The 24837-nt window shown below is 37.8% G+C and overlaps 1 protein-coding gene across 5 annotated transcripts in view; it reads right to left on the bottom strand.

Annotated features, from left to right (window-relative positions):
• The window catches only part of PIK3C2A (phosphatidylinositol-4-phosphate 3-kinase catalytic subunit type 2 alpha), a 121668-nt gene that overhangs the window by 86129 nt on the left and 10702 nt on the right, over window positions 1–24837 (bottom strand). For all 5 annotated transcript variants that reach the window (XR_004959341.1, XM_036260136.1, XM_036260140.1 and 2 more), the window contains exon 2: window positions 7709–8847. Coding sequence is in view for 4 of the 5 variants with exons in the window: in XM_036260136.1 (XP_036116029.1) it covers window positions 7709–8782 (1074 nt within the window). In the remaining variant the exon portion in view is untranslated. The remainder of the gene's footprint in view (window positions 1–7708; window positions 8848–24837) is intronic.

The following is a 24837-nucleotide window of genomic DNA, read 5'->3' on the forward strand; positions in this document are numbered from 1 at the left end:
TATAAACCTCACGGGAGCTTTTATATAGAGATGAATGGTGTGTGAAAAATTAAAAGCTCCATCTAATATTTGTGCCACAAACTTCCAATACTACTAGTGTTCTGTTTGCTTCCCCCTTTTTGCCTAAATGAAACCAAACTTTATCCTCTTGTACACAAAAAAAATGATGAAATCTTAGTGTTAATAAAAGGGCTTATAACTTTTCTTTAAATATAGAAATACCTTTACAGCATTTATAATAAGTGCACACCAAACCTCTGATTGAAGATCTTCAGTAATTGTACTGACAACCTATTGGCTATTTTTATAAATTCCTTTGACAACATTTAACTATAATACCTGCCTCCCTGAATTTTCTTCCCTCCTTGCTCTACTTTTGGGCCAATAAATTTTGAAACTAAATTACTACCTTGAATTTCTCAATTCACATAGAAATATAACATTTGCTTAATTTTAAGTTTTCTATAAAATGTACTTCAACGTTCAGCACCTGCTACCATTTGTCTCTTAAAATTTAGCACACGCTTGCTACTTAATGCAGCACAAGTAACATAATATATTGAAATTTTTAGTATATCACTCTTTTATCTCTTTTTATTAGAATAGCACGGGCCCTGGCCAGGTAGAGCTCAGTTGGTTAGAGCTTCATTCCGATACACCAAGGTTATGGGTTCAATGCCCTGTCAGAGCACATACAAGAAACAACCAATGAATGTATAAATAAGTGAAACAATAAATTGATGTTTCTCTCTAAAAATCAATCAATAATTTTTTTTAATTTAAAAATAAAACTGAATACTATGATATTCAGGTATTCTACTCCCTGAATTGGTTTGAGAAACTATGTCCAAAACACAATACTTAAAAAAAAAATCTACTTCCTCTTTTACATGGCAACTTTTCAAAGTTTAAATATTATTCCTGAAAGGAATAATCTAGCCTAGAGAAATCATCTAGTCTAATCAATTTTATTTTACAGATAAAGAAACTCAGATCCAGAAGTGACTCATCTCCAATTAATACTCTCCAGGCAAAATATCTCCAATCTTTTCAACAGTTCTTTAGCTTCTAGATCCTGAACACTGTAGTCTTTCCTTTTCAAGGCACACTCTAATGATTAACAGCAATATGCCTCTCCAGCCATGTTGCAGTTAGACTCCTTTAAGATGGGCAAGGAAAAAAAAAAAAGATGGGCAGGTAGCCCAGTCAGTGTGGCTCAGTGGCTGAGCATCAACCCATGGACCAAGAGGTTGTTGGTTTGATCCCCACTGGGGGGCGAGTAGGAGGCAGCCGATTGAACAATGTGTCTCTCTCATTGATGTCTGTCTGTCTGTCTGTCTCTCTCTCTCTAAAAATCAATTTAAAAAAAAAAGATGGGCAGGTAAGCCCAAATCACCTCAAACTCAGATGCTGTGCATTTAATAAAGTTGTTAGTGTAGTAATCTAGTGCCAATCTCTGATTGATCAGCTGATCAAATACTGTTATTTTTGCTTTCCTAGCTTTGACTCATGTCTCTCATAACCAATTTGCTTACTCCCTGATCCTTTCCCTTATCCTTTAAATAAAATGTAAGAACATGTTTCTGCTAAAACTGATCTTGCCAAAAAGCCTAGTTAATTCTTAGAGTCAAACCGACTAGCAGTTCTTGCTCTCTGCAACTCCCATGTGATGTGATTTCCCAGATCTTGCTAGGGAACGTCTACCTTTAGAAGACTACCTATCCTCATTAATCCTGTAAAAATGCTTTCTGAACACACCCTAAATAAGGAAAATATCAAGATGTTACTGTGACAAATATTTAAAATGAGCAGGAAAAGATATAGATAGGGAGACAACATAAGTATATGGGTATCACAGCCCTAATCCACTGAAGGAAAGGGTGGAGAAAATGTGAGTTGAACCTGAAGTGATCAGAGGGCAGCAGGGAAAGAAAACAGTTTTCCAGCAAAAGCATTAGCAGCCTATGCTGGGGGGTTTAAGCTGCAAAGAAATTGTTCCCAGGGTACTCTATTTTTACATTTTGCTATTTGTCTTGTCACCTTCCCAACTTCATAGGTTCCTGGGATATGGTTCCAAATGCCAATCCAAGGGAACGGGTTGGCTGCATTAAAACCACTTAGGGAAATTTTTGAAAAAACAGTTCTTTCTCCTCAAATTTCACACTCTACTTCCTCTCCCCACCCCCATTCCCAAACACATGCAAAATAAGGAGTGAGTAGGCCTAAAGTCCTCAGCAGGACACTGACATATAGAGTTTGGGAAGCTGGTTGTTTGACCCATGTTTGAATATCTCCTAAAACAGGGAACTTATTACTTCCAAAAAAGCATTTTCTATCACTAGAGTTAAAAAAGGGGGTGAGGGTATTTAGTTGCAAAGGTTTGTATATTACCTTTTCTTCTTACAAATATTCTGTGGCCCTCTCCTTAACTGCTAAGTTATTATTATGGAAATTTTCAGACATAAAAAAACAGAGAGAATAATGTAATGATCCTGCCCTCATTTCCTCACTTGATTTTATTAAGGCTATAATATACTATATTTCATTTGTAAATTCTTCAGTATACATCTCTAAAATATAAAAGTTCATTTAACTAAATATAATACCATTATTACATGAAAAAATCAATAATTCTTCAACTTCTTTACATCTCAGATTCCTCAACTATAAAATAGAATACTCTGGTCTCATAGAATTCTTAGCAACTCTCTACTGTCTCACTGGCTATAAAAATAAGAGAGTTCAGTTTGAACATCTACAGCATAGATAAAAAGCATCTAGCTCTTAGGTTCCGAGTTCCAGTTATTCTGGTTCATTGAACAGTAAATAATTCCAGTCGAGTCCGGCTGGTGTGGCCCAGTGGTTGAGCGTAGACCCATGCACCAAGAGGTTGCCAGTTCAATTCCCAGTCAGGACACATGCCCAAGTTGTGGGCCCGATCCTCAGTGGGGGGCATGTAGGAGGCGGCCAATCGATGTTCTCTCCCATCGATGTTTCTGTCTCTCTCCCCCTCTCCCTTCCACTCTCTCTAAAACCAAAGGAAAAAAATTTTTTTTGAAAATTCCAGTTGACCCAGAACCCTCAACTTGTTTAAGATAACCACAGTTCACTTTTTAAAAAATTATTTTTTTCTTTTTTATTGATTTTAGTGAGAGAAGGAGGGAGAGGGAGAAACAATGATGAAAGAGAACATGGATTTGCCACCTTCTGCATGCCCCCCACTGGGGACTGGGCCCACAAGAGGTTAAACTGGCCACCTCTTGGTGCATGGGTGTGGCTCAACCACTGAGCCACAACAGCCGGGCCCACGGTTCACTTTTAATGGTCATCTCAGCTCACCTAAATAATCTGTTTCCTTTGGTGGATAAATGACTTTCCCAATGCTGGGAAAATTATAATTTAATGTACAGAGATAATGAAATAATCCACAGTCATTTATAAATATTTTATTAAATTCAAGATAATCTATGTGGGAGCCCTGGATGGGCAGCTCAACTGGATAGAGCATTGTCCCAATATGCCAAGGTTGTGGGTTCAATATCGGGTCAGGACACATACAAGAAGCAACCAACGAATGCATAAATAAGTGGAACAAATCTGTTTCTCTCTCTCTCCCCCACGCTCTAAAATCAATAAATAAAAAATAAAAAAAATTAAAACACTAGAAATTAGTTTTTTTCCCCAAAAGGGTAATCTATATGTTGTAGCTATAATGCATACATTATAAAAGTGAATGCATACATACAGAGGTGTGCTGCAAAGAGCAAGTGACCAGGATGCTCACTCTGGGTTTCCAGGAAAATAAGGGGCTCTGCCTCCTACCAATGGGAGGGCTGAACCTAAACTTAGTTCCTTTACAGAACCAGAAGCTTCCCTTTCTCTGATAACAGAGACTGTAACTTTCATACTTCCAAGATATCCAGGTTCTAGGCAGTTGTCCTTCCTGAACAACTCCTGTAAATATCTAATATCCCTAATCCAGACTTCATGGTGTCAAACACCATGCTCTCATGTTTAACCTGTAAAAAGGAGACCCACAGTTGGGAAGGATATCTCTATTGGAACATTGCCTCAATTATGAATTCAGCAGTGACCTGGCCTAAGCAGGATGGGAAGATCAGGAGGACCAATGACTCCCTTTTCTTTTTTAACAGAGGTAAAATTCACAGAACATAAAATTTGCCATTTTAACCATTTAAAAATGTACAATTCACTGGCTTTCAGTACATTCAGAGTATTTGTGGCCATCACCACTACGGTTAGAACATTAAAGCATTCTAATTACAGAACATTTTCATCACCCCCACCCCCCCCAAATCCATTAAGCAATCATTTCCCATTCCCTCCTTCATCCCACCCTTGGCAAACATTAATCTACTTTATTTATGTATGGGTTTGCCTTTTCTGGATGTAGCATACAAAACTGAATCAAAGAATACGTGGTCTTTTTGTGTCTGGCTGCTTTCACTTATGTTTTCAAGGTTCATCCATGTTGTGCATATATCAGGACTTCATTCCTTTTTTAAAAAATCCTCACTTGAGGATATTTTTCTATTTATCCCAGATAGAATGGGAGGGAGGGAGGGAGGGTGAGGGGGGGGGGGAGAGAGAGAGAGAAACATCAACCCAGAGGGACACATCAAGTGGTTGCCTCCCACACAACCCCAACCAGGGCTGGGGACGAACTGCAACGGAAGTACATGCCCTTGACCAGAATTGAACTCGAGATTCATTGGTCCATGGGCCAAGGCTCCAACCGCTGAGCTGAACCAGCTGGGGCAGGACTCCATTCCTTTTTATGGGTGAATAATATTCCATTGTATGAACATACCACTTTTGTTTACCTATTCATCAGTTCATGGACACCTGAATTGTTTCCACTTTTGAGCTATTATGAATAAAGCTGCCATGAACAATCCAGTTTTTAAAATGGGCAAATGAGCACTCTCTTCTTCCCAGGAGCAAGTCCACACCACCCCCCACCCTTTCTTCTCCCACAGGCAAGTATCTCCTAAACTCTAAGGGAACCCTTGAAGCTTGCAACCAAGCAGCAATAGCAGTTGGTCCCAGACAAACCCCTTAAACCTGTCCCAAGGCCCCCTTTTCTCTGACTTCTTAGTGGGCCAAAGCAGACCAGCCTAGGCTCATTTCTCAGCCCTTTCTTATTTCACTGTCCCCAGCTTTAATAAATATCCTCTAAAATTCAATAAATAAATAAAAATTAAATGGGCAAATGATTTATACAGACATTTCTCCAAAAAAGATATTCACATGGCCAATAAGCACCAAAAAAGGTTCTCAACATCATTAGCCTTCAGAGGTGTAAAAATCAAAACTACTGCCCTGGCCAGTTTGGCTCAGCGGTTAGAGCATCGGCCTGCGGTCCAGAGAGACCCGGGTTCAGTTCCCGCTAAGGGCACATACCTCGGCTGCAGTTTGTCCCTAGCCCTGGTTGGGTCGTGCGGGTGGCAACCACTTGATGTGTCCCTTTCACGTCGATGCTTCTCTCTCTCTCCCTCTCCCACTCTATCTGAACAAAAAATGGAAAAATGTCCTTGGGTGAGGATAAAAAAAAAACTCAAAACCACTTTATATCCATTAGGATGGCTATAATCCAAAAAATGGAAAATAACAAGTACTAGCGAGGATTTAGAAAAAGTGAAACCTTTCATACAATGCTTGTGGGAATGTAAAATGGTGTAGCCACTATGGAAAATAGTTTGGTGGTTCTCAAAAAGTTAAACAAGAATTACCAGCAATTGTACTCCTAGGTATATCCTCCCCCAACTTTTTTTAAAATAATTTTTTACTTAAAGTTTCCCCTTCTCGCCCTGGCCAGTTTGGCTCAGCAGTTAGAGCGTCAGCCTGCGGTCCACAGAGACCCGGGTTCGGTTTCCGCTAAGGGCATGTACCTTGGCTGCAGTTTGTCCCCGGCCCTGTTTGGGTCGTGTGGGTGGCGGCCACTCGATGTGTCCCTTTCACGTCGATGTTTCTCTCTCTTCCTCTCTCTCCTTCCCCCTCTATCTGAGTTAAAAATGGAAAAATGTCCTCGGGTGAGGATAAAAATAAATAAATAAATAAATAAATAAAGTTTCCCCTTCTCCCTTCAAATATTTCTGGAAATTAAGAGAAATAATCTTACATAAATTATATTTGTTATTAAATTTTAAATGTGTAATTAACTTGTGGTTTTTTAACTGCAAGGTGTTCAGAGGTTATGTTATTAAATCTGTAAATAGTATTGAAAAGCTTAAGAGAACTTAATAAAGTGCTTCCTAATCAATGGTTAAGATTTTTTTTAATCCTCAACCGAGGATATGCTTAGAGAGAGAAACATCAATGTGAGAAACATCAACAGGTTGCCTCCTGTACAAGCCCTCACCAGGGATTGAACCCACAACCAGGGTATGTACCCTGACCGGGAATCAAACCTACCAGGCAACTAATCAATGTTTCTCTCTCGCGCATCAATCTCTCTCTCTCTCTCTTTCTCTTCCCTTTCCTGTCTCTAAAAAAAAAATTCTAACAAATTTTTTAAATTGATTTTTTAGGGAGAGAGAGATAAAATCATCAATGTGAGAGAGAAACATCGATCAGCTGCCTCCTGCACACCCCCTACTGAGGATGGAGCCTGCAACCTGGGCAGGTACTCCAACCAGAAATTGAACTGAGACCTCTCAGTCCATGGGATGATGTTCAATCCACTGAGTCATACCGGTCGGGCTAAAATAAAAATATTTTTTAATTATAAAAGCAAAATACAAATCTGCGATTAGGTAAACTATTTTTGGAAGGAAAAGTCTAAACCCTGCTGCCTCTCTTCTGAGGGAAGACATCCTGCCTTCCTCAACCACCCTTAACTAATTTTTGCAAATAGTAAGACTATATGAATTCAACAACTACTATAGTTCCATTCCTCACTTTGATCAATATAGGGGATCAAAAAGAGGTATTTAAATGGCTTTTCTCCTTTCTCTGTAAGGTTATCCTCCCTCCCTCCCTTCCTGCCATTCATTCATGATTTAAATCATCAAAATAATATAACAAGGAATATTACAATATAAAAAATAAAATGAGAATTTCTATAATGGAGTTAAAAACCACAATTCCTGCCCTGGCTGATATGGCTCAGTGACTGTAGCATCAGCCCAAGCAACAAAGGGTAGTGAGCTTGATTCCTGGTCAAGGGTATCTATTTGGATTACAGGTTCTATCTCCAGCCCTGACAGGGGTACATGGGGAAAGCAACCAATTGATGTGTCTCTCTCACATCAATGCTTCTCTCTTCCCCACTTCCAGTTTCTCTGAAAAACAATGGGAAAAAATATCCTCGGGTAAGGATGAAAACAAATTAAAAATAACAACAACAGAAAAAATACAATTGCTTGTTTACCTTGAAAAATAAGAGATAAAGAAAAAAACCCGGGCCATATATAAGGAGAAGACACAGAAACAGATAAAAAATTATCTTAAGTGCCTATTAGTGATAGTCAGATTTTGATTAGAGGTTTTTTAAATTTATAATCCCTGATATAACATTACCAGCAAGTAATTTTTCAATTGGCCTAAACACATTTAATCCTTTACTGTAGTCACAGCACACTTAACATATAAAACATGATTCAAAATGAAAAATATTTTTTACCTAATAAATTATACACACAAATACGAATTCTGTTTGAGAAGTTAGTAAAAAAAAATACTATACCTGAGCTATTTGGCCCTGGACTTTTGTAAGCTGAGTTGTTCGAATATTTAAAGACTGGCTTCTTGTTACCACTGCCCCAGAAAGAGATTTTCCATTCACCTTTCTTTCAAGGTGACAACTTGCTAGTGATCTCTCTTCAAGAAGAACAGCATCCCAAGGATCCTCTGCTAGCAAACCTGGAACATTTTTCTCTTCTTCATAGTCTAATACCTCTACATTATCCACCTTAGGCTTACTTAGAGGATCCAAGTCTAACCAGTCAAATTTACTGATATCTTCAGACTTTGGAGATACCTGTAGATTGCTGATTGTAGCTTTTGAATTTGCTATCTCCAAATCAGTCCTTGCTTTTCCATTTTTTAAAAATGCTGATGTACTAGCTATTTTGTCAAACAGCTTTGCCATGTCAGGACTGACTACTGGACGACAGGTAGGTAAGCTTCCTTGTGGATAAAAGGGTGTGGCAGGTGTCAAAGGATATGAAAAATATGAAGACTGTCCTGGAAGACTTAAATATAGAGGTTCTGTGGATGGAAAAGTAGGCATTCTTGGATTAAAGCCATTTTGGAATGCAGTCTGTTTACTGCTGTAAGTTGACTGATAAATAGAAGGTAAAGTATAAGTGGAGGGCCCAGATAAACCAGTTGGCCACTGTCCTCTCTGAACAGGAGGTCTAAGATACAGCTGTGCTGAAAATGAAGGGCTCAGAACAGGAGTAACTGGCATCACAGGTGTTTTCCTTGTCTCGAAACTGTCATCTAGCAACAGTTTCTCCAGTTCTGCCTGGGTGAGCTTTTCTACATCAATATCTACTACTCTTTTTTGGGTATCTGATTCAGGAAACACCATGAGGTCATAATCCTGTTTGTTATAAACTTGTGCTTTTTGTCTAGTGCTGCTTGACAACTCAAAGCCTGGCTGATTATCAGTTACTTGTCTATCTTTTTGCAGTTTTGCTAAAGCCTCTGCTTCCATCTGTAACGCTTCTTCTTTGTCCACATCATTTGTTCTTGTTGGTTCCAGATGTGAAGATGAACACTGCTTAAATCCATTGTTGCTGGATATCTGAGCCATGTCCACTTTAAAAGACCAACTTTCTTCTAATCTATTTCTTTTCTTGAAGCTCCCAATAGCAAGACCTACACACAAAAATAAACATAACAATGAGATATTTTTTAACATAAATTTTGTTTGTAACCTACTTCATATAATTTAGTTATGATTTAAAGCTACTTACAAACACACCACCAAATAAAATAAAATGAACAGTTGCCCAGATGGTATGGCTCAGTGGTTGAGCAGTGACCCACGCACCAAGAGGTCGCCGGTTTGATTCCCGGTCAGGGCACATGCTCAGGTTGTGGGCCTGATCCCCAGTGGGTGGCATGCAAGAGGCAGCCAATTGATGTTCTCTCTCATCAATGATTCTATCTCTCCCTCCAAAATCAATAAAGAAAAAACAATTAAAAAATAAAATGACCAGTTGAGGGAAATTTGGGTGAAGGAACATTTAAAATGTCTTATACACTCACTGATAGGTTAAGAAAGATGTTTAGACATACATAATTGTCCCATTCCCTGACCTACCAGGAAAGCTAGAACAGTAAATGAACTCAACAAGCTTTCACTTCAGCTATCACAATGGCTACCCTGGTTTAACCAGTAGCACTTCTGCCACAATTCTTGACATGAAATGACTTAAATGCTAGTCTATTTGCAAGAGTTTCAACAGGATTTACTATTATGCAAATAGCAAGTCAAAAAGAGTTTCAGTCTTGCTATTTGTTAAACTGTTCTCAAGTCAATTAGCAATAAAAGTCCTTAATACTGCTCTGGCCAGTTTGACCCAGAGGTAGAGCATTGGCCTGCGGACCAATGAGTCTTGGACTCGATTCCTACCAAGGGCATGGCATGTACCTCAATTGCAGTTCGTCCCGGGGCCCTGGTCGGGATTGTGCAGGAGGCAACCAGCTGATGTGTCTCCCTCTCACATTAGTGTTTTTCTCTCCCTCCCTCCCACTCTATCTGACAATAAATAGAAAAACATCCTCAGGTGAGGATTAAAAAAAAAAGCCTTAATACCCAGCCAATAAAACCAAATATCATATGAAAAACTGATTGAGTTTGTCACATAGTTTTTTGTTATCCTCACCCGAGGACATTTTTCTACTTTTTGTTCAGATAGAGTAGGAGGGAGAGAGGGGGAAAGAGAGAAACATCGACGTGAAAGGGACACATCGAGTGGCTGCCACCCACACAACCCAACCAGGGCCAGGGACAAACTGCAACCGAGGTATGTGCCCTTAGTGGGAACTGAACCCGGGTCTCTCTGGACCGCAGGCCGATGCTCTAACCGCTGAGCCAAACCGGCCAGGGCAAGTTTGGCACATAATTTTTATCACACTTCTAGACTGATTATCTTCAGTTAAACTATAATACTAAAATTTCTCCTTTCCCAATTGCTAAAATATTTATTCATAGACTAGAAGACAGCTTATTAACTTTCTTATAGATCAGTTTTTTAATATTTATACTTCTCACCTGGCTGATGTGGCTCAGTGGATTGAGCATCATCCTATGGACTGAGAGATCCTGGTTTGATTCCAGTCAGGGCACATACCCAGTTTATGGGCTCAATCCCCAGTAGGGGGCATGCAGGAGGCAGCCGAATGATATTTCTCCCTCTCTCAAAACTCAATAAAAACATATTTTAAAAAATAAAATAAAATTTATACTTCTCTATTTAAGACAAACACTTAATTCAGATCAAAATTACCCTATGAAGCAATAGGACCAATTAAAGGGTTAGTTATCTACTATTTAATAGGACATATTTCCTGCTTCTAATCAATATAATACAGGGGTTAAATGTGGATTCTAGAGTCACGCCACCTTGATTTATGAAGCTGTAAGACTGGACAAATTAAAACTTTTCCACATACCTTAGCTTCCTAACTTCTAAAATAAAAAACTATTTGTCTCTTAAATTATAAGGATTAAATAAAACAATGCAATTAAAAGTGTTTACCATTGGCCTTGAGTATAAGCACTAAATAAATGGCACCTATTATTGCTCTAATCTGGTTTGAGATATACCTGGTCTGAAGACTTAGAAAACAAGAGAGCTGTTTGCCTTGGCCAGTGTGGCTCAGAGCATTAGCCTGTGAACCCAAGGGTTGCAAGTTCGATTCCCAGCCCTTGTTGTGGTACGTGTGGAAGGCAACCAATCAATGTGTCTCTCTCACACCGTTGTTTCTCTTTCTCTCTTTCACCCCCATCTCCTTCCTTCCCTTCCACTCTCCCTAAAACAATCAATGGGAAATATATCCTCAGGTGAGGATTAATAAACCAAAAAGGATAAACAGAGTGAGAACAGATGGTTAAAGATATATTAAGGGAAGTACAGGAAAATGTTAGCAGTAGAATCTAGATGGTAAGGATATGGGTAGTCACTCTGAAATTGTTTCAACTTGGCTGCATTACTGAACATTTTAAAAATACAACACTTGGGCCCTGGCCAGTTTGGCTCAGCGGTTAGAGCGTCAGCCTGCGGTCCGCAGAGACCCGGGTTCGGTTCCCGCTAAGGGCACGTACTTCGGTTGCAGTTTGTCCCCGGCCCTGGTTGGTCGTGCGGGTGGCAGCCACTCGATGTGTCCCTTCACATCGATGTTTCTCTCTCTCTCTCCCTTCCTCTCGCTCCCTCCCACTCTATCTGTACAAAAAATGGAAAAATGTCCTCGGGTGAGGATAAAAAAAAATAAAATAAAAATACAACACTTGGTTGCAGGGAGAATAGGCACAAATTCCTCCCATTCCAGTATGTGCTGCCCTTTGCAATTTGACTTAACTGCTCCTCCCCTAAGGAGGTGAGGTCTACTTCTTGACTACATAGGAGCTGGTTTTGTGACTTTTCTTTGACCAAGAGAATATGAAAGAAGTGACAGTGTGGGAGTTCTAAAACAAGGTCATAAAAGGCCTGATTGCTTCACCTCTTCCTTTCTTGAGTGCAGCCATGCTATGTGAATACTCATAAAAGATGAGTGTATACAAGGAGTGAGAGGCCCAGGCAATAGCCAGCACCAACTACCAAACATGTGAATGAAGTCACCCTTTTAGACCATCCACCCATAGTCCAAATGAGCACACCCACATGAGTGATCCAAGTCATGGCCAGAAGAAGAAACCACCCAACCTACATTCAAACCAAATTGCTAACCCACAAAATCATTTTGGAATGGTTTGGTACACAGCAATAGATAACTGATAAATCATTTATTTATTTATTTATTTATTTATTTATACTTTTAGAACACAAAACGGAAGCTACTTACCTATTTAACAGTATATTTCTGTGTTAACCAGCATAGCCACCACCACCAACTTCCTTTACTTATTTTCAGAGAATGAACAGTTCCTCTTTCCTTTCTAAGGCTATTCCTTCCACTTATATCCTAAATCCCACTAAATTCCTCTACTTCTTTGTAATGATTGCCTCCTTTGCATTAACTTCTCCTTTCCTTGCTTTTCTGCTCCTCTGCCATAAAAATGTTCAAGTTTTCTCCACACAGAGGAGGAAAAATTCTCAACATTCTCCTTTAGACTCTAGTAGCTTCCATTTCAATTTTCTTTGACAGCCAAACTTGTCAACTGAGTCCTTTCTTTACTAATTCTGCCTGGGAAAAAAATCTACTTGTCCTTCAGGGCCCAATTCAAATACAGCTTTATGCCTGAAGCTTTTCTTAAAGCAGCTCCTATCAGAATTCATCTTTTTAACGCAACTAATAATCCTTATCGTTATTTTGCAGACTTTATGCTGTTTTTGCCTGCTTGGCATCCTTTCTTCTGGTAGTAGTGTCTATAACTTCCTTTTTGGAAACTACTTAGTTTGAATAGGGCTAGACCTCACTTACTTCCCACCCCACCTCCCCCAACCACTCCAGAGCAAGTCTGGCCAGAGTTAACCCCAGGACTTCTGAAACTATTTGTGAAGGAAGTTTATCATTGAGATTGCTAAACTGACAGAATGTAAGCCTAACACGCTGAGACTATCTTCACTGCTGCAGCCTGAGAACATATCCAAGCCAGAAGAGAGCAAAGATCAATGAGACAGATAAATGAATGTGGTATTTCACATCATCAATTCATTTGCTTGCTCTATCCCTAGTAGCAACCCAAAGCAGTATGTATACACTAAAGTAAATTCAACTTAATGGCCCTGACCAGTTTGGCTCAACGGTTGGAGCGTTGGCCAGTGGACCAATGAGTCGAAGGTTCTATTCTGGTCACAGGCACGTACCTCGGTTGCGGTTTGTCCCCAACCCTGGTTGGGGTTGTGCGGGACGCAGCCATTCGATGTGTCCCTCTTATCTCTCCTCTCTCTCTCTTCCTCCTTTCCTCCCTCCCTCCCATTCTATCTTAAGAAAAATAGAAAAATGTCCTCGGGTGAGGATTAAAAAAAAATCAACTTAGTGATAGTGATCTATTAGCAGCTAAATTACTATATTTTAGTTTTCCAAAAGATTATCAAATGGTAATAAAGGACTTAAAAAATTGTCCAAAAGTAACTCTACTTCAGCTATTTCCTTGGGGCTGCTGTACTGACTGACATGCTCCATTAATTTTTAAAAATGAAACTTCATTTGATGACATTTAGCAGAAAATAATTTCCTGAATGCTAATTCAAAATGAAAACTTCAATGCTAATGTTCTAATTCAAACTGGGAAAGACAATATAAGTAGTGTTTGAATGATGACTATATACCTACCATCTGCCAAAAATTTGCCAACATAAAGTAACCAGTGATGATCTTAAGGCCATAGATACTTTAAAAATTCTTCAAAAGAGGTCAATTAAACTGTTCACTTAAACTTTTGGATACTATTTGCAGAATCAAAAGAATTAGTTTTAAAGCTCTCTTGGCTTATTCTGTGGTAGACATTCATTTAGAATTTAAATTTAAATCTCAGGAAAAAAATTAAGTAAGCCAGGCCTGTTACCCATCTAAATGCTTTTCCATCTTAAAATTCAAGATACTTGGTAACATGGAGAAACAATGACTTGAGTTCAACAATACAAATATTTTTTCTCTAAAATAAACACAAACTATAGTACCTCCTTGGAATTGAATATTATGCCACCATTAAAAAGAAAATTATGGCCCTGGCAGGTTTTGCTCAGCAGTTAGAGCATGGGCCTGCGGTCCAGAGAGACCCGGGTTCAGTTCCTGCTAAGGGCACATATCTCAGTTGCAGTATGTCCCCAGCCCTGGTTGGGGTCCTGCAGGAGGCAGCCACTCGATGTGTCCCTTTCACATCAATGTTTCTCTCTCTCTCTCTCTCCCCCCCCCCCATCTGAACAAAAATGTAAAAATGTCCTCCAGTGAGGATTAAAAATAAATAAATAAAAAATAAAATTATGAAGACTATAATAACCATGGAAAATATTTGTTAAAATTGTAGCAAATATACCATATGCCGAACATCGCTTTAAGCATATTAACTAATGTAATCCTCACAAATTCTTTTTTTTTTTTTTTATCCTCACCAGAGGATATTTTTCCATTTTTTGTACAGATAGAGTGGGAGGGAGAGAGAGGAAGGGAGAGAGAGAGAAACATTGACGTGAAGGAACACATCGAGTGGCTGCCACCCGCACGACCAACCAGGGCCGGGGACAAACTGCAACCGAAGTACGTGCCCTTAGCGGGAACCGAACCCGGGCCTCTCCGGACCACAGGCCAACGCTCTTAACCGCTGAGCCAAACTGGCCAGGGCAATCCTCACAAATTCTATAAGTAGCTACAATTTTTACCCCAAGTGTACAAATGAAGAAACTTAAACACATAAGTTATATAATCTGCCCAAGGTCATAGCAGCTAATGGTGAAACCAGGACACAAATCCAGGCAGTACTATTTTACTAGGATATATTTTTACATTAACAGTTATCTGAAATCAGTAAGTATCTAAATAATACCTTATTCACTGTAAATGCCAAGTTTCTTCCTTAATCCTAGGGTTATTTCTATCTATACTAATAAAGTTCATGGTTTCTTTTAATTCTATCATGAAGTAGTTAATATTGCTAGTTAGTTATAACATGCCTCAATTTATCAGTTAATTTTTTCTCTCACCAGATGACTAGCAAATTTATAAGTTCATTGAGGGCATGAATTCTTATTTTATTCATCCTCTCTCAAACCTACTGTAGTTGTTGAATGAATGCATCAATGACTAGAGAACTTAAGACATCATTCCTTTAACAAAGAAATTAAAATTCTGAAACAAACAAAAAAATACTTAAAGAGCTCATTTATTAATAATTCAACTAAAACTGAAAAATCATGTGTTTGAATTTAGTATAAACAAGTGGTGAGAGAAAATATTATCTTGAAACTAGAAGAGAGATGGCAACAGAAAACTAAAAACAGAAGAGAAGTGCTCCATCTGTGCTAGAAGGAAAAACTTCAGTAGACAAGAAGATAATATTCTCCTATCTCTACTGATTCACAGAGGAAAAAAAACCTCATCTGTCAAAAGAAACCAAGTACTTTGGGTGACAAAAGACAAAATGGAAGACTGTCCAGGTATTGGGTGACATTAGGTTAGAGCAGCACTGTTTCAATAGAAATAGAATGCAAGCCACATATGAAATTTACAAATTTTTATAAATTAATGAACATAACAGATAAAATTAATTTTAATATACTTTACTTAATCCAACCTATCTAAATTATCACTTAAATAAGTAATCAATAAAAAAAAAACCATGAAAGGGATATTTTTTACATTCTTATACTGTCTTCAAAATCTGGTATATATTTTCACTTACCACATTTCAACTTAGACTAGCCACATTTCAAGTGCTCAACAGCCAAAGGCAGCTAGTAGACAACACAAGATTAGAATTTTATGAAGAAAGGAACAAAAAACATGACAAGCCTCGTTACTTTCTTGATGGTAAGGAAAAATGTATCTTCCCAAAGTCACCCCTTCTCTCAGGTCAATAAAGTATTTCAAATAACTATTAGTTATTTTTCAGATGAAAATTTTATATTTTTAAGTCCCACAGATATCACATAGCCTTTTAACAAAAGCCTGTCCTGCCATCTCTTATAACTTTTTTACTTTTAAAGTATATAATTTCCAATTACTCTTCTACAATTGAAAAAATGTTATGATTTTATAGAGAAATGTGTTGACACTCTGCCAAACAGGATAAATTACAAAGATTCAAATTTTAAATGTAAAAAATAAGATAGAATCGAAAGAAAACAGAATTCATATGTAACTTCAGCATAAAGGAGGCCACCCTAATATGATTTAAAACCAAGAAGCCATGAGAAAATATTCAAGTACATAAACATTAAAAATAAATAACTTTTGTTTGGCAACAAGCTCCACTGAATGTATTCATTTATTCAATAACTATTTATTGGGCGTATACTATATGCCAGGCACTGTTCTAAGTGCTAAAAAGTAAAATAACTTAATCAGTAAAAATGTTAATAAAAAAATGAACTAGGAAAAAAATATTTGCTACTCATATCACAGAGAAAGCTAATTTTACTAACACATAACAAGGAGCTCATGAAGAAAAACAACCACATGGGGAAACGAATGAAGACCGAATAAGCAGTTCACAATAAAGACGTTTACTCTTACACATATTGAGGCATTGCAATTTAAAAGTTATACTAAAGCTAATTATATACCAAATTGATAACAAACTCACAGAGAAAGGGAAAAATATTCATCATACTAAAATTTATTCAATACATAAGACAGTAAAGACAAATTTATAGTAATTTTTAATGATGTTAGGGAAGTGGAAAGATTGAAAAGTTAATGAACTAAGCATCCATCTTATGAAAGAGAAACAATAGCAAAAGAAAAGTAGAAGGAAGGGAATAAAAACCAGAGAAGAAATTAGTGTTATAGGAAATACACAACAGAGAAGATCAACAAAGGCAAAAGTTGGTTCTTTCCAAAATACTAATAAGATATCTGGTGATGATCAAGAAAAAAAAAACTAGAAGAAGAAACAATATCAAGAATAAAAAGGGACATCAATAGATGCAGCAGACATTAGAAAAGATACTGTGTATATGTATAAGCAAATAAAATTTAAAATGTAGGCAAATTCCTAGAAGATAGTGAACTCAAACAGAAACATAAAGTTGAAGAACCTTTTTTTAAAAAATAATTTTTCTTTATTGATTTCACAGACAGGAAGGGAGAGAGATAAAAACACTGATGAGAGAGAACATTGGCCGCCTCCTGCATGCCCCACCCTGGGGATAAGGCCCACAACCTGGGCATGTGCCCTGACTGGGAATCGAACCAGTGACCTTTTCGTGTGCCTCTTGGTGCATGGGTCAATGCTCAACCACTGAGCTACACCAGCTGGGCAGGTTGAATAATCTTATAACCAATAAAGAAACTGAATTATTAGTCAAAAATATTTTCCTCAAAGAAAACTACAGGACTAGATGGCTTCACTGCTTTCCTATAAGGAAGGAAAAATCATCCACAAACTTTTCCAGAGAACAGACAATAAGGCAAGGTCCCCAAATCTTTTATTAAGCTACTGTAACCTTGAAACAAAACCAGGCAAGGGTGACAAAAGACAGTAACAGATCAATCTTACTCACAAATACAGTAAGTCCTAAACAAAACTCAGTTGTAAGTACAAAATACATTTACCACATCAATAATAAAATAGAAAGGCAACAAAAAGTTATCAACGGTAGGATAAAATAGGAAGAAACAAGATATTACTTACAGATAAAGTAAAAAAAAAATCCAAAGAATATGCAGATAATAGAATTACATGCCATAGTTTAGCAAGGTTACCGGATATGATACTAATATACAAAAATTGATTGTATTTCTATATACTTACAAAAAAATGGTCAGAAAAGCAATTTTGAAAAGGTAATATTTACTTTAACACACACATGAAACCCACCAACTAATAAACTAATAATACATGTAACAAAAAGTTGTAGGGGAAATATAAAACTTTACTGACAAATAGTAAGACTATGTGAATGTAAGGGATTAACAAATTTATTTATTATTTTCCACATTAACAAATTTATTAAGACTTAATTTTATAAAGATGCCACTTATGAAAGAAATCTATAGGTTCGATGCAATCCCAGTCAAAATTCAAATAGACTTTTAAAATAAAACTTGACAAGGTAATTCTAAAATTTATATGCTAACCAAAAGGGCCAAAATAGCCAAGAATCTCTTGAAAAAAGAACAAGGTGAGAGGACTTGTTCTATTCAATAAAGACGTATTATAAAGCTAACTTTACTTAGGACAGTATATTATGTATGCAGGAAGAGATAAATCTAAAGAACAGGCTCAGAGCCAAAACAGACTTGATTTAAGACAAAAGTGGCATATCAGAGCACAGGACAGAACTTTTTCAATAAATGGTAGTGGAGTAAATGGAGGGGGGAAAATGGATTTCTACATCGCACACCTTAAGAAAAATCAACTCAGACAAACCAAATATCTAACTGAAAGAAAAAAACTATCAAGTTTTCAGAATCAGAGAAGGGAAAATTTTCTTAACATATAGAAGGCACTAACCATAAGAAAAAACATTCATAAATTTTACTATAGTAAAATTCAGAACTTTTATTCATCAAAAGACACCTATAGAATGATTTTTTTAAGACACAGAAAGGAAGATAACACATAACCAAAGGACTCAAATTCTAGATAAATAACTCCTACAAATTAAAAAGACAGTGAGTCTAAAAGAAAAATGATCAAAGGCACCAACTTCACCAAAGACAAATCCAATGACCAATATATGAAAATAGGTGCAAAAAATGTGTGTTAAAACCATAGTGAGATACCACTACACATATAACACTGGGAAAAATTTTTAAATGTTACAATACTAAGTGATAGTAAGGATATGAAACAATGGGAAAACACCCACTGCTGGGATGAACATTGATAAACTGTATGTTCATGGTCTGTTTCTACTCACAACAATGACACCAAATGTGTGTGAGTGTTGGGCGGAGGGGGATGAGGTTTTCCACACCAACATCCAGTTCTCCAACTCTCCAGATACCAGTACAATTCAATTCAGTTCTGACAGTGAGACTCTACAGGTTTACAGGCTCAGTCCCATTAGACTGTCCTCACTTCAGATGTCAGTTGAAAGAACTGGGTTCTCAAGGCTACTCACACTTCTATCCAACTTAAGTACAAATCAAGGGTTCCCACAATCCCCACTCAGGTTTGGTAATCAGCTAGACAGTTCACAGAAAAACAGCTTATTTACTGTAACTTGTTTATCACAGAGGATACGATTCAAGAACAGCCAATGGAAGAGATGCACAGGGCAAGGTTGGGGGTGTAAGAATGCATAGAAGTTCAATGGCCTCTCTGAAAGTGCCATCCTCCTAGCACCTCAATGTGTTCATTAACCTGGAAGCTCCCAAACCCTGAAATTTAGAGGAGATTTTATGGAGATTTCATTACATAGGCATGGTTGATTAAATTATTAGTCATGATGATTAGTAAATTTCCAGCTCCTCTCTCCTCCCCAGAGGTCAGGGGTTTGGGTTTAAAGTTCCAACCCTCTAACCAAGTCTAGGTCTTTCTGGTGACCAGTCCCCATCCAGAAGCTATCTAGGAGTGCCAGACACTAGTCATCTCAATAGCATACAAAAGACTTTCAGCACTCTGGTGATTCCCAGGGGGTTTTAGAAGTTGCATTATAGGAACAGGGACAAAGGCCAATTGTATTATTATTTTTTTAAATCCTCACCTGAGGACATATATTTTTTTCCATTTATCTTCAGATAGAGTGGGAGGGAGGGAAGGAGAAAAACATCAACATGAGAGAGACACATTGTCCCGCTGCCTCCCACGTGACCAAGGCCAGGGACTGAACCATAACAGAGGTACGTGCTCTTGACTGGAATTGAACCCGTGACTCTTTGGTCTAACCACTGAGCAAAAACGGCCAGGGCTATTTTATTATTATTATTATTGTTATATCACAGTTCATTTAATGAAATTCTATAAAAAAAGAAAAAGAAATTGATAGCCCTGGCCAGTTTGACTCAGTGGTTAGAGCGTTGGCCTACGGTCCAGAGAGACCCGGGTTCAGTTTCCGCTAGGGGCACATACTTCAGTTGTGGTTTGTCCCCAGCCCTGGTTGGGTCATGCAAGAGGCAGCCACTCGACGTGTCCCTTTCACGTCGATGTTTCTCTCTCTTCCTCTCCCTCCCTCCCACTCTATCTGAACAAAAAATGGAAAAATGTCGAGTGAGGATAAAAAAAACAAAAAAAACTTAGAAACAAATGTTAAGCAAATGAGAAACAAATATACATACAATTCCATTCATATAAAGTTCAAAAACATAAAAAACGAAATTATATTGTTTAAAAATGCTTTAATAATGGTAAACTGTGAAGGAAAAGAAAAGGTTGTTAAAAGTTAGCACAGTGAACCTGGCTGGTGTGGCTCAGTGGTTGAGTGGCAACCTATGTACCAAAAGGTCACTGGTTCGATTTCTGGTTAGAGCACATGCCTGGGTTACAGGCTTGACCCTCAGTAGGGGGTGTGGAGGAGGCAGCCAATCAATATTGACGCTTTGCTCATCGATGTTTCTATCTCTCCCCCTATCTCCCTCTCTCTAAAAATCAATAAAAACATTTAAAAAAATAGTTAGCATAGTGATTACTCATGGAGGAAGAGAGATTTATGATCAGGAAAAAGTACCCTGGGGAATTCTGGAATACCAGCAATGTTCTATTTCCTAACCTAGTTACTGGTCATATAAATGTTTATTTTACAAGTATTCAATAATTATATATGCTTTATGCACGTTTCTGTTATTTCACAACAGAAGGATCTACTCCCGACATATTTTAAATATCACATTTTCATATCTATATTATGAAATGTGAAAAATAACAAAGAACACCTGTATTATAAATAGTATGTGGGTTGTGTTTTTATTAAGCTACATGTGGCAAATTATGTAAACACAAGTAGTTCAACTTTTTAAAAAAATGGTATCTATTTATTTTATTTATTTATTTATTTTTTTATTTTTATTTTGGGGTCAATCCTCATCTGCAGATATTTTTCCATTGATTTTTAGATAGAGTGGGAGAGAGAGAGAAACATGGATGTAAGACAGAAACATTGAATGGTTGCCTCCCACATGACCCGTTCAACTTTTTAGTGATACCATTTAAAAATACAATTAAAAGCTGTACTGTCCCTTTTCATTTGCCAATCTATAGGCTAAATTAAGGACACCACCCTTACCCATTAAGAGATGGAGAAAAGAGTAAGACTGCAAAAGAAAATAAACTATAAAATATGGTTTCTCAAATTTTCATAATCTGTGAATCACTTAATGGGTATTGTACATAACATGATCAATTTATGTAAAAATACTCACTGCATTTTAAAATGCAAGTAAAATATTTTTAAATGAATAGTTAGATATTCTTATCAGTAAGAGATGATTGCTCACCAGTAAATCTGTCTTACTTCTTATTCGAATTAAATTAGAAAATACTAATTCAATTATAGCTCGTCAGGAAGGCAGCAATGTTTGGTGTTGGCTCTATAAAACAGATATGGATATATACATAAAATCTCATAGTCTCCCTTTTCCGCCATCTTGGAGCTTATGGAGGCCTGCTGGAAACTAGACTTCTATAACGACAAATATGTCTGGAAGGCTGTGGTCCAAGGCCATTTTTGCTTAAGGAGGGTGGTGGTCTCTGGAACCAGAGGAAACACACAGCTTTTTTTTTTTTTAACATACATTTATCTTTTATATTTATTTACTTATTTATTTTTTATGTTAATCCTCACCTGAGGATATTTTTCCCACTGATTTTTAGAGAGAGTAGGAGGGGGAGAGGGAGGTGGTGGGGAGGGAGATAGAAACATCAATGTAACAGACACACATCAATTGGTTGCCTCCCACACGCAACCCCACTGGGCCTGGGGACTGGACCCAAAACCCAGGAACATGTCCTTTACTAGGAATCGAACCCACAACTCTTCGACGTGTGGGTCAGTGCTCTAACCACTGAGCACACTGGCCAGAATCACACAGCTCTCCTTAAAATGTAAAGGGTTTATGCTCACAATGAAACTGAATTCTATCTAGGCAAGAAATGTGCTTACATGTACAAAAGCAAAGAACAACACAGGCACTCCTGGTGACAAACTGAACAAAACCACAGTAATATGGGGAAAGGTAACTTGTGCTCATGGAAACAGTGGCATGGTTTGTGCTAAATTCCAAAGTAACCTTCCTAAGGCCATTGGATACAGAATCTATGTAATGGTGTACTCAAGAATTTAAACTTATTGAAAGGTAAATAAATAAAATAGATTTGTTCTCTTGTGAGTTTAAACAAACAAAAAAAACCTTATAGGCTCTACCTTAAAATATTTCAGAATCTGAGCATTCCTTCATTATACTCCTGTTACTATCCTAAACCAACCTATTATGATCTCTTGCCTGGATTACTGAAACAGCCTCCTAGTCTGTCTCTGTCACCCCTCTATCTCCCACCTTCAGACAATTCCCAACACAGTAACCAGAGTAATTCCGAAACACCTAGATCTTCTTAGCTCTTTGCTCAGAAATTTCAACAGTTCCTATCTTGCTCAGAGAAAAGGTAAAATCTTGACAACAGTCCACCAACACTCTAACATCTGGCCCTCCTATTACGTCTCTCCTGTTAACTCTCCTCTCTGCTACTGTCACACAGGCCTTCTTGTTCCTCAAATACATTTATGCTTCTCACTCAGTGCCTTTGCTTTTCTGTTCCCTCTGACTGGACTGAACTTCCCCTGGATAGCTGAATGGCTCACTCTCTAGCTTTCTACAAGTTTTCACTGAGAAGGTGACTTTTGAGTCAAATCCTCACTGATAGCCTAGTTAAAATTGTAACTTTCTCTAACTTCACTACCTATGTACTTTATTTATATTCTCCTTAGCATTTAGTACCTTCCAGTATACTATATATTTTATTTATTTTATTGTCTATCTCTCCCCTCAAGACTATAAATGTCATAAAGCTAGGATTTATCTGTTAGGTTCACTCCTATATCCCAAGCACCTAGGACAGTCCTGAAACAAGCAAGCTTTCATTCAGATGTTTGTTAAACCAATAAATGAAATTAACTTTAATATAGACCGTTAGGAAGCAATTCTTCACTGTAGAGTGTCTTCGGTAAGATACTTAAGAGCATACAAAAATATCATACTTAAAAGGAGTATTTTAACTTTAGAGATACAATATTTTTAATCTACTCATTACATTCATTTTCATTTAAAGTATTTGGAAGTCATCTTAACTGTGTCAAATAATAAACCGTTAATTTCTTTCTCCAAGAGAAGAAAATCATGTGTATGTATTCTTAGAATTGTTTTTAAGAAACACATCATCCTTATTAAGTCAGACCAAAACACTATTTTGAAGTACCTGTGGGACATACAATTGAAGTCTGCTGGTCGACGAAAAATACTGGGCCTTTGGCTCAACAGGGAGATTTGTCTAGAGGATGTTACTAATGTAAAACTGAAGACCTGAAATCATGAAAGTAGTTGAGACTGCCTTGGGAGAATGTGTAGAATGAAGGGAGAGAAAGCAACAAGGAAGAAATCATGAGGGCCGCTAAAACTTAAGCAGGAAACAAAAGGTCAGAGGACAATAACTGATAGGTATGAAGCCTGGTATCAGAGAAATGCAGGAACAGTGTGTCCTAAGAAGAAAGCAGTCAGTATTGTCAGAAATTACAGGGAGGTGACATAGGATGAGGACTAGAAAATAGTTAGATCTAAGAGCTCATTTGTGATTATTTTTAAAACAGTTTTATTGGGATATAATTCACTTATTAAATTCACCCATTTAGCCCTGCCCAGTTTGGCTCAACAGTTAGAGCATTGGCCTGCGGTTCAGAGAGACCAGAGTTTGGTTCCCACTAAGGGCATGTACCTCGGTTGCAGTTTGTCCCTGGCCCTGGCTGGGTCTTGCGGGAGGCAGCCACTTGATGTGTCCCTTTCACATCGATGTTTCTCTCTCTCTCTTCCTCTCTCTCCCTCCCATTCTATCTGAACAAAAAATAGAAAAATGCCCTCGGGTTAAGAAGGATTAAAAAAAAATTCACCCATTTAAAGTATGCAATTCAGTTGTTTTTAGTATATTCAGAGCTGTGCAGTCATCACCACTACCAAAACATTTCCATCATCCCCAAAGAAACCCTTTACCCATTAGCAGTCACTCCTCACTTCCCCTCCTCCACAGACCTTCATTAGTGATTTTCAAAGAGGACAGTTTACGCAAGTATGGCAAACTGAAAAAATAAGGAATTACAAATAATAAGAGCATATTATCCTTTCAACTCTTTGACAGTAAAGAGAACCAGGAGAGACAGGCAGAGTGGAGGAGGTGTCAGGGATGGTTATTTAAAGCAGGAAATAACTTCAACATGTGGTAGGTTGAAGAGAAGGATTCAAGGAACAAAGACTGAAAAGTACAAGAGCTAGGAGATAAATACTAGCTCAGATCCTGGGTATAGTTGAGTTGAGTAAGACAGAATCAGGAGCACAAGATGGAAGGGTCTGACTTAGTGAAGAGGAGACACCTTAGGAGACTGAGGCAATAAAGGTAATAAATTACTAAGTTAATAGCTAAAATAGATGACAATGAGTGGGGAGAAGCCAATGGTGGAAAGTAGATTTATTTTTCATTATCTAAACTTTAAGAGGAGTTTTATGCCCTGGCCAGTTTGGCTCAGCAGTTAGAGCGTCAGCCTGCAGTCCAGAGAGACCCGGGTTCGGTTCCTGCTAAGGGCGCATACCTCGGTTGCAGTCTGTCCCCGGCCCTGGTTGGGTTGTGCGGGCAGCAGCCACTCGATGTGTCCCTTTCACATCGATGTTTCTCTCTCTCTCTCTCTCTCTCTCTCTATCTGAACAAAAAAAATGGAAAAATGTCCTCAGGTGAGGTTAATAAATAAATAAACTTTAATAGGAGTTTTAAATACTTCATCACTGGCAAGCTTTACTGCTTTAAAATAAAAGTGATAAATATGCAATAGAGGGATTTTA

This window comes from Molossus molossus, unplaced genomic scaffold (assembly GCF_014108415.1).
Source record: "Molossus molossus isolate mMolMol1 unplaced genomic scaffold, mMolMol1.p scaffold_m16_p_13, whole genome shotgun sequence".
NCBI lineage: Eukaryota > Metazoa > Chordata > Mammalia > Chiroptera > Molossidae > Molossus > Molossus molossus.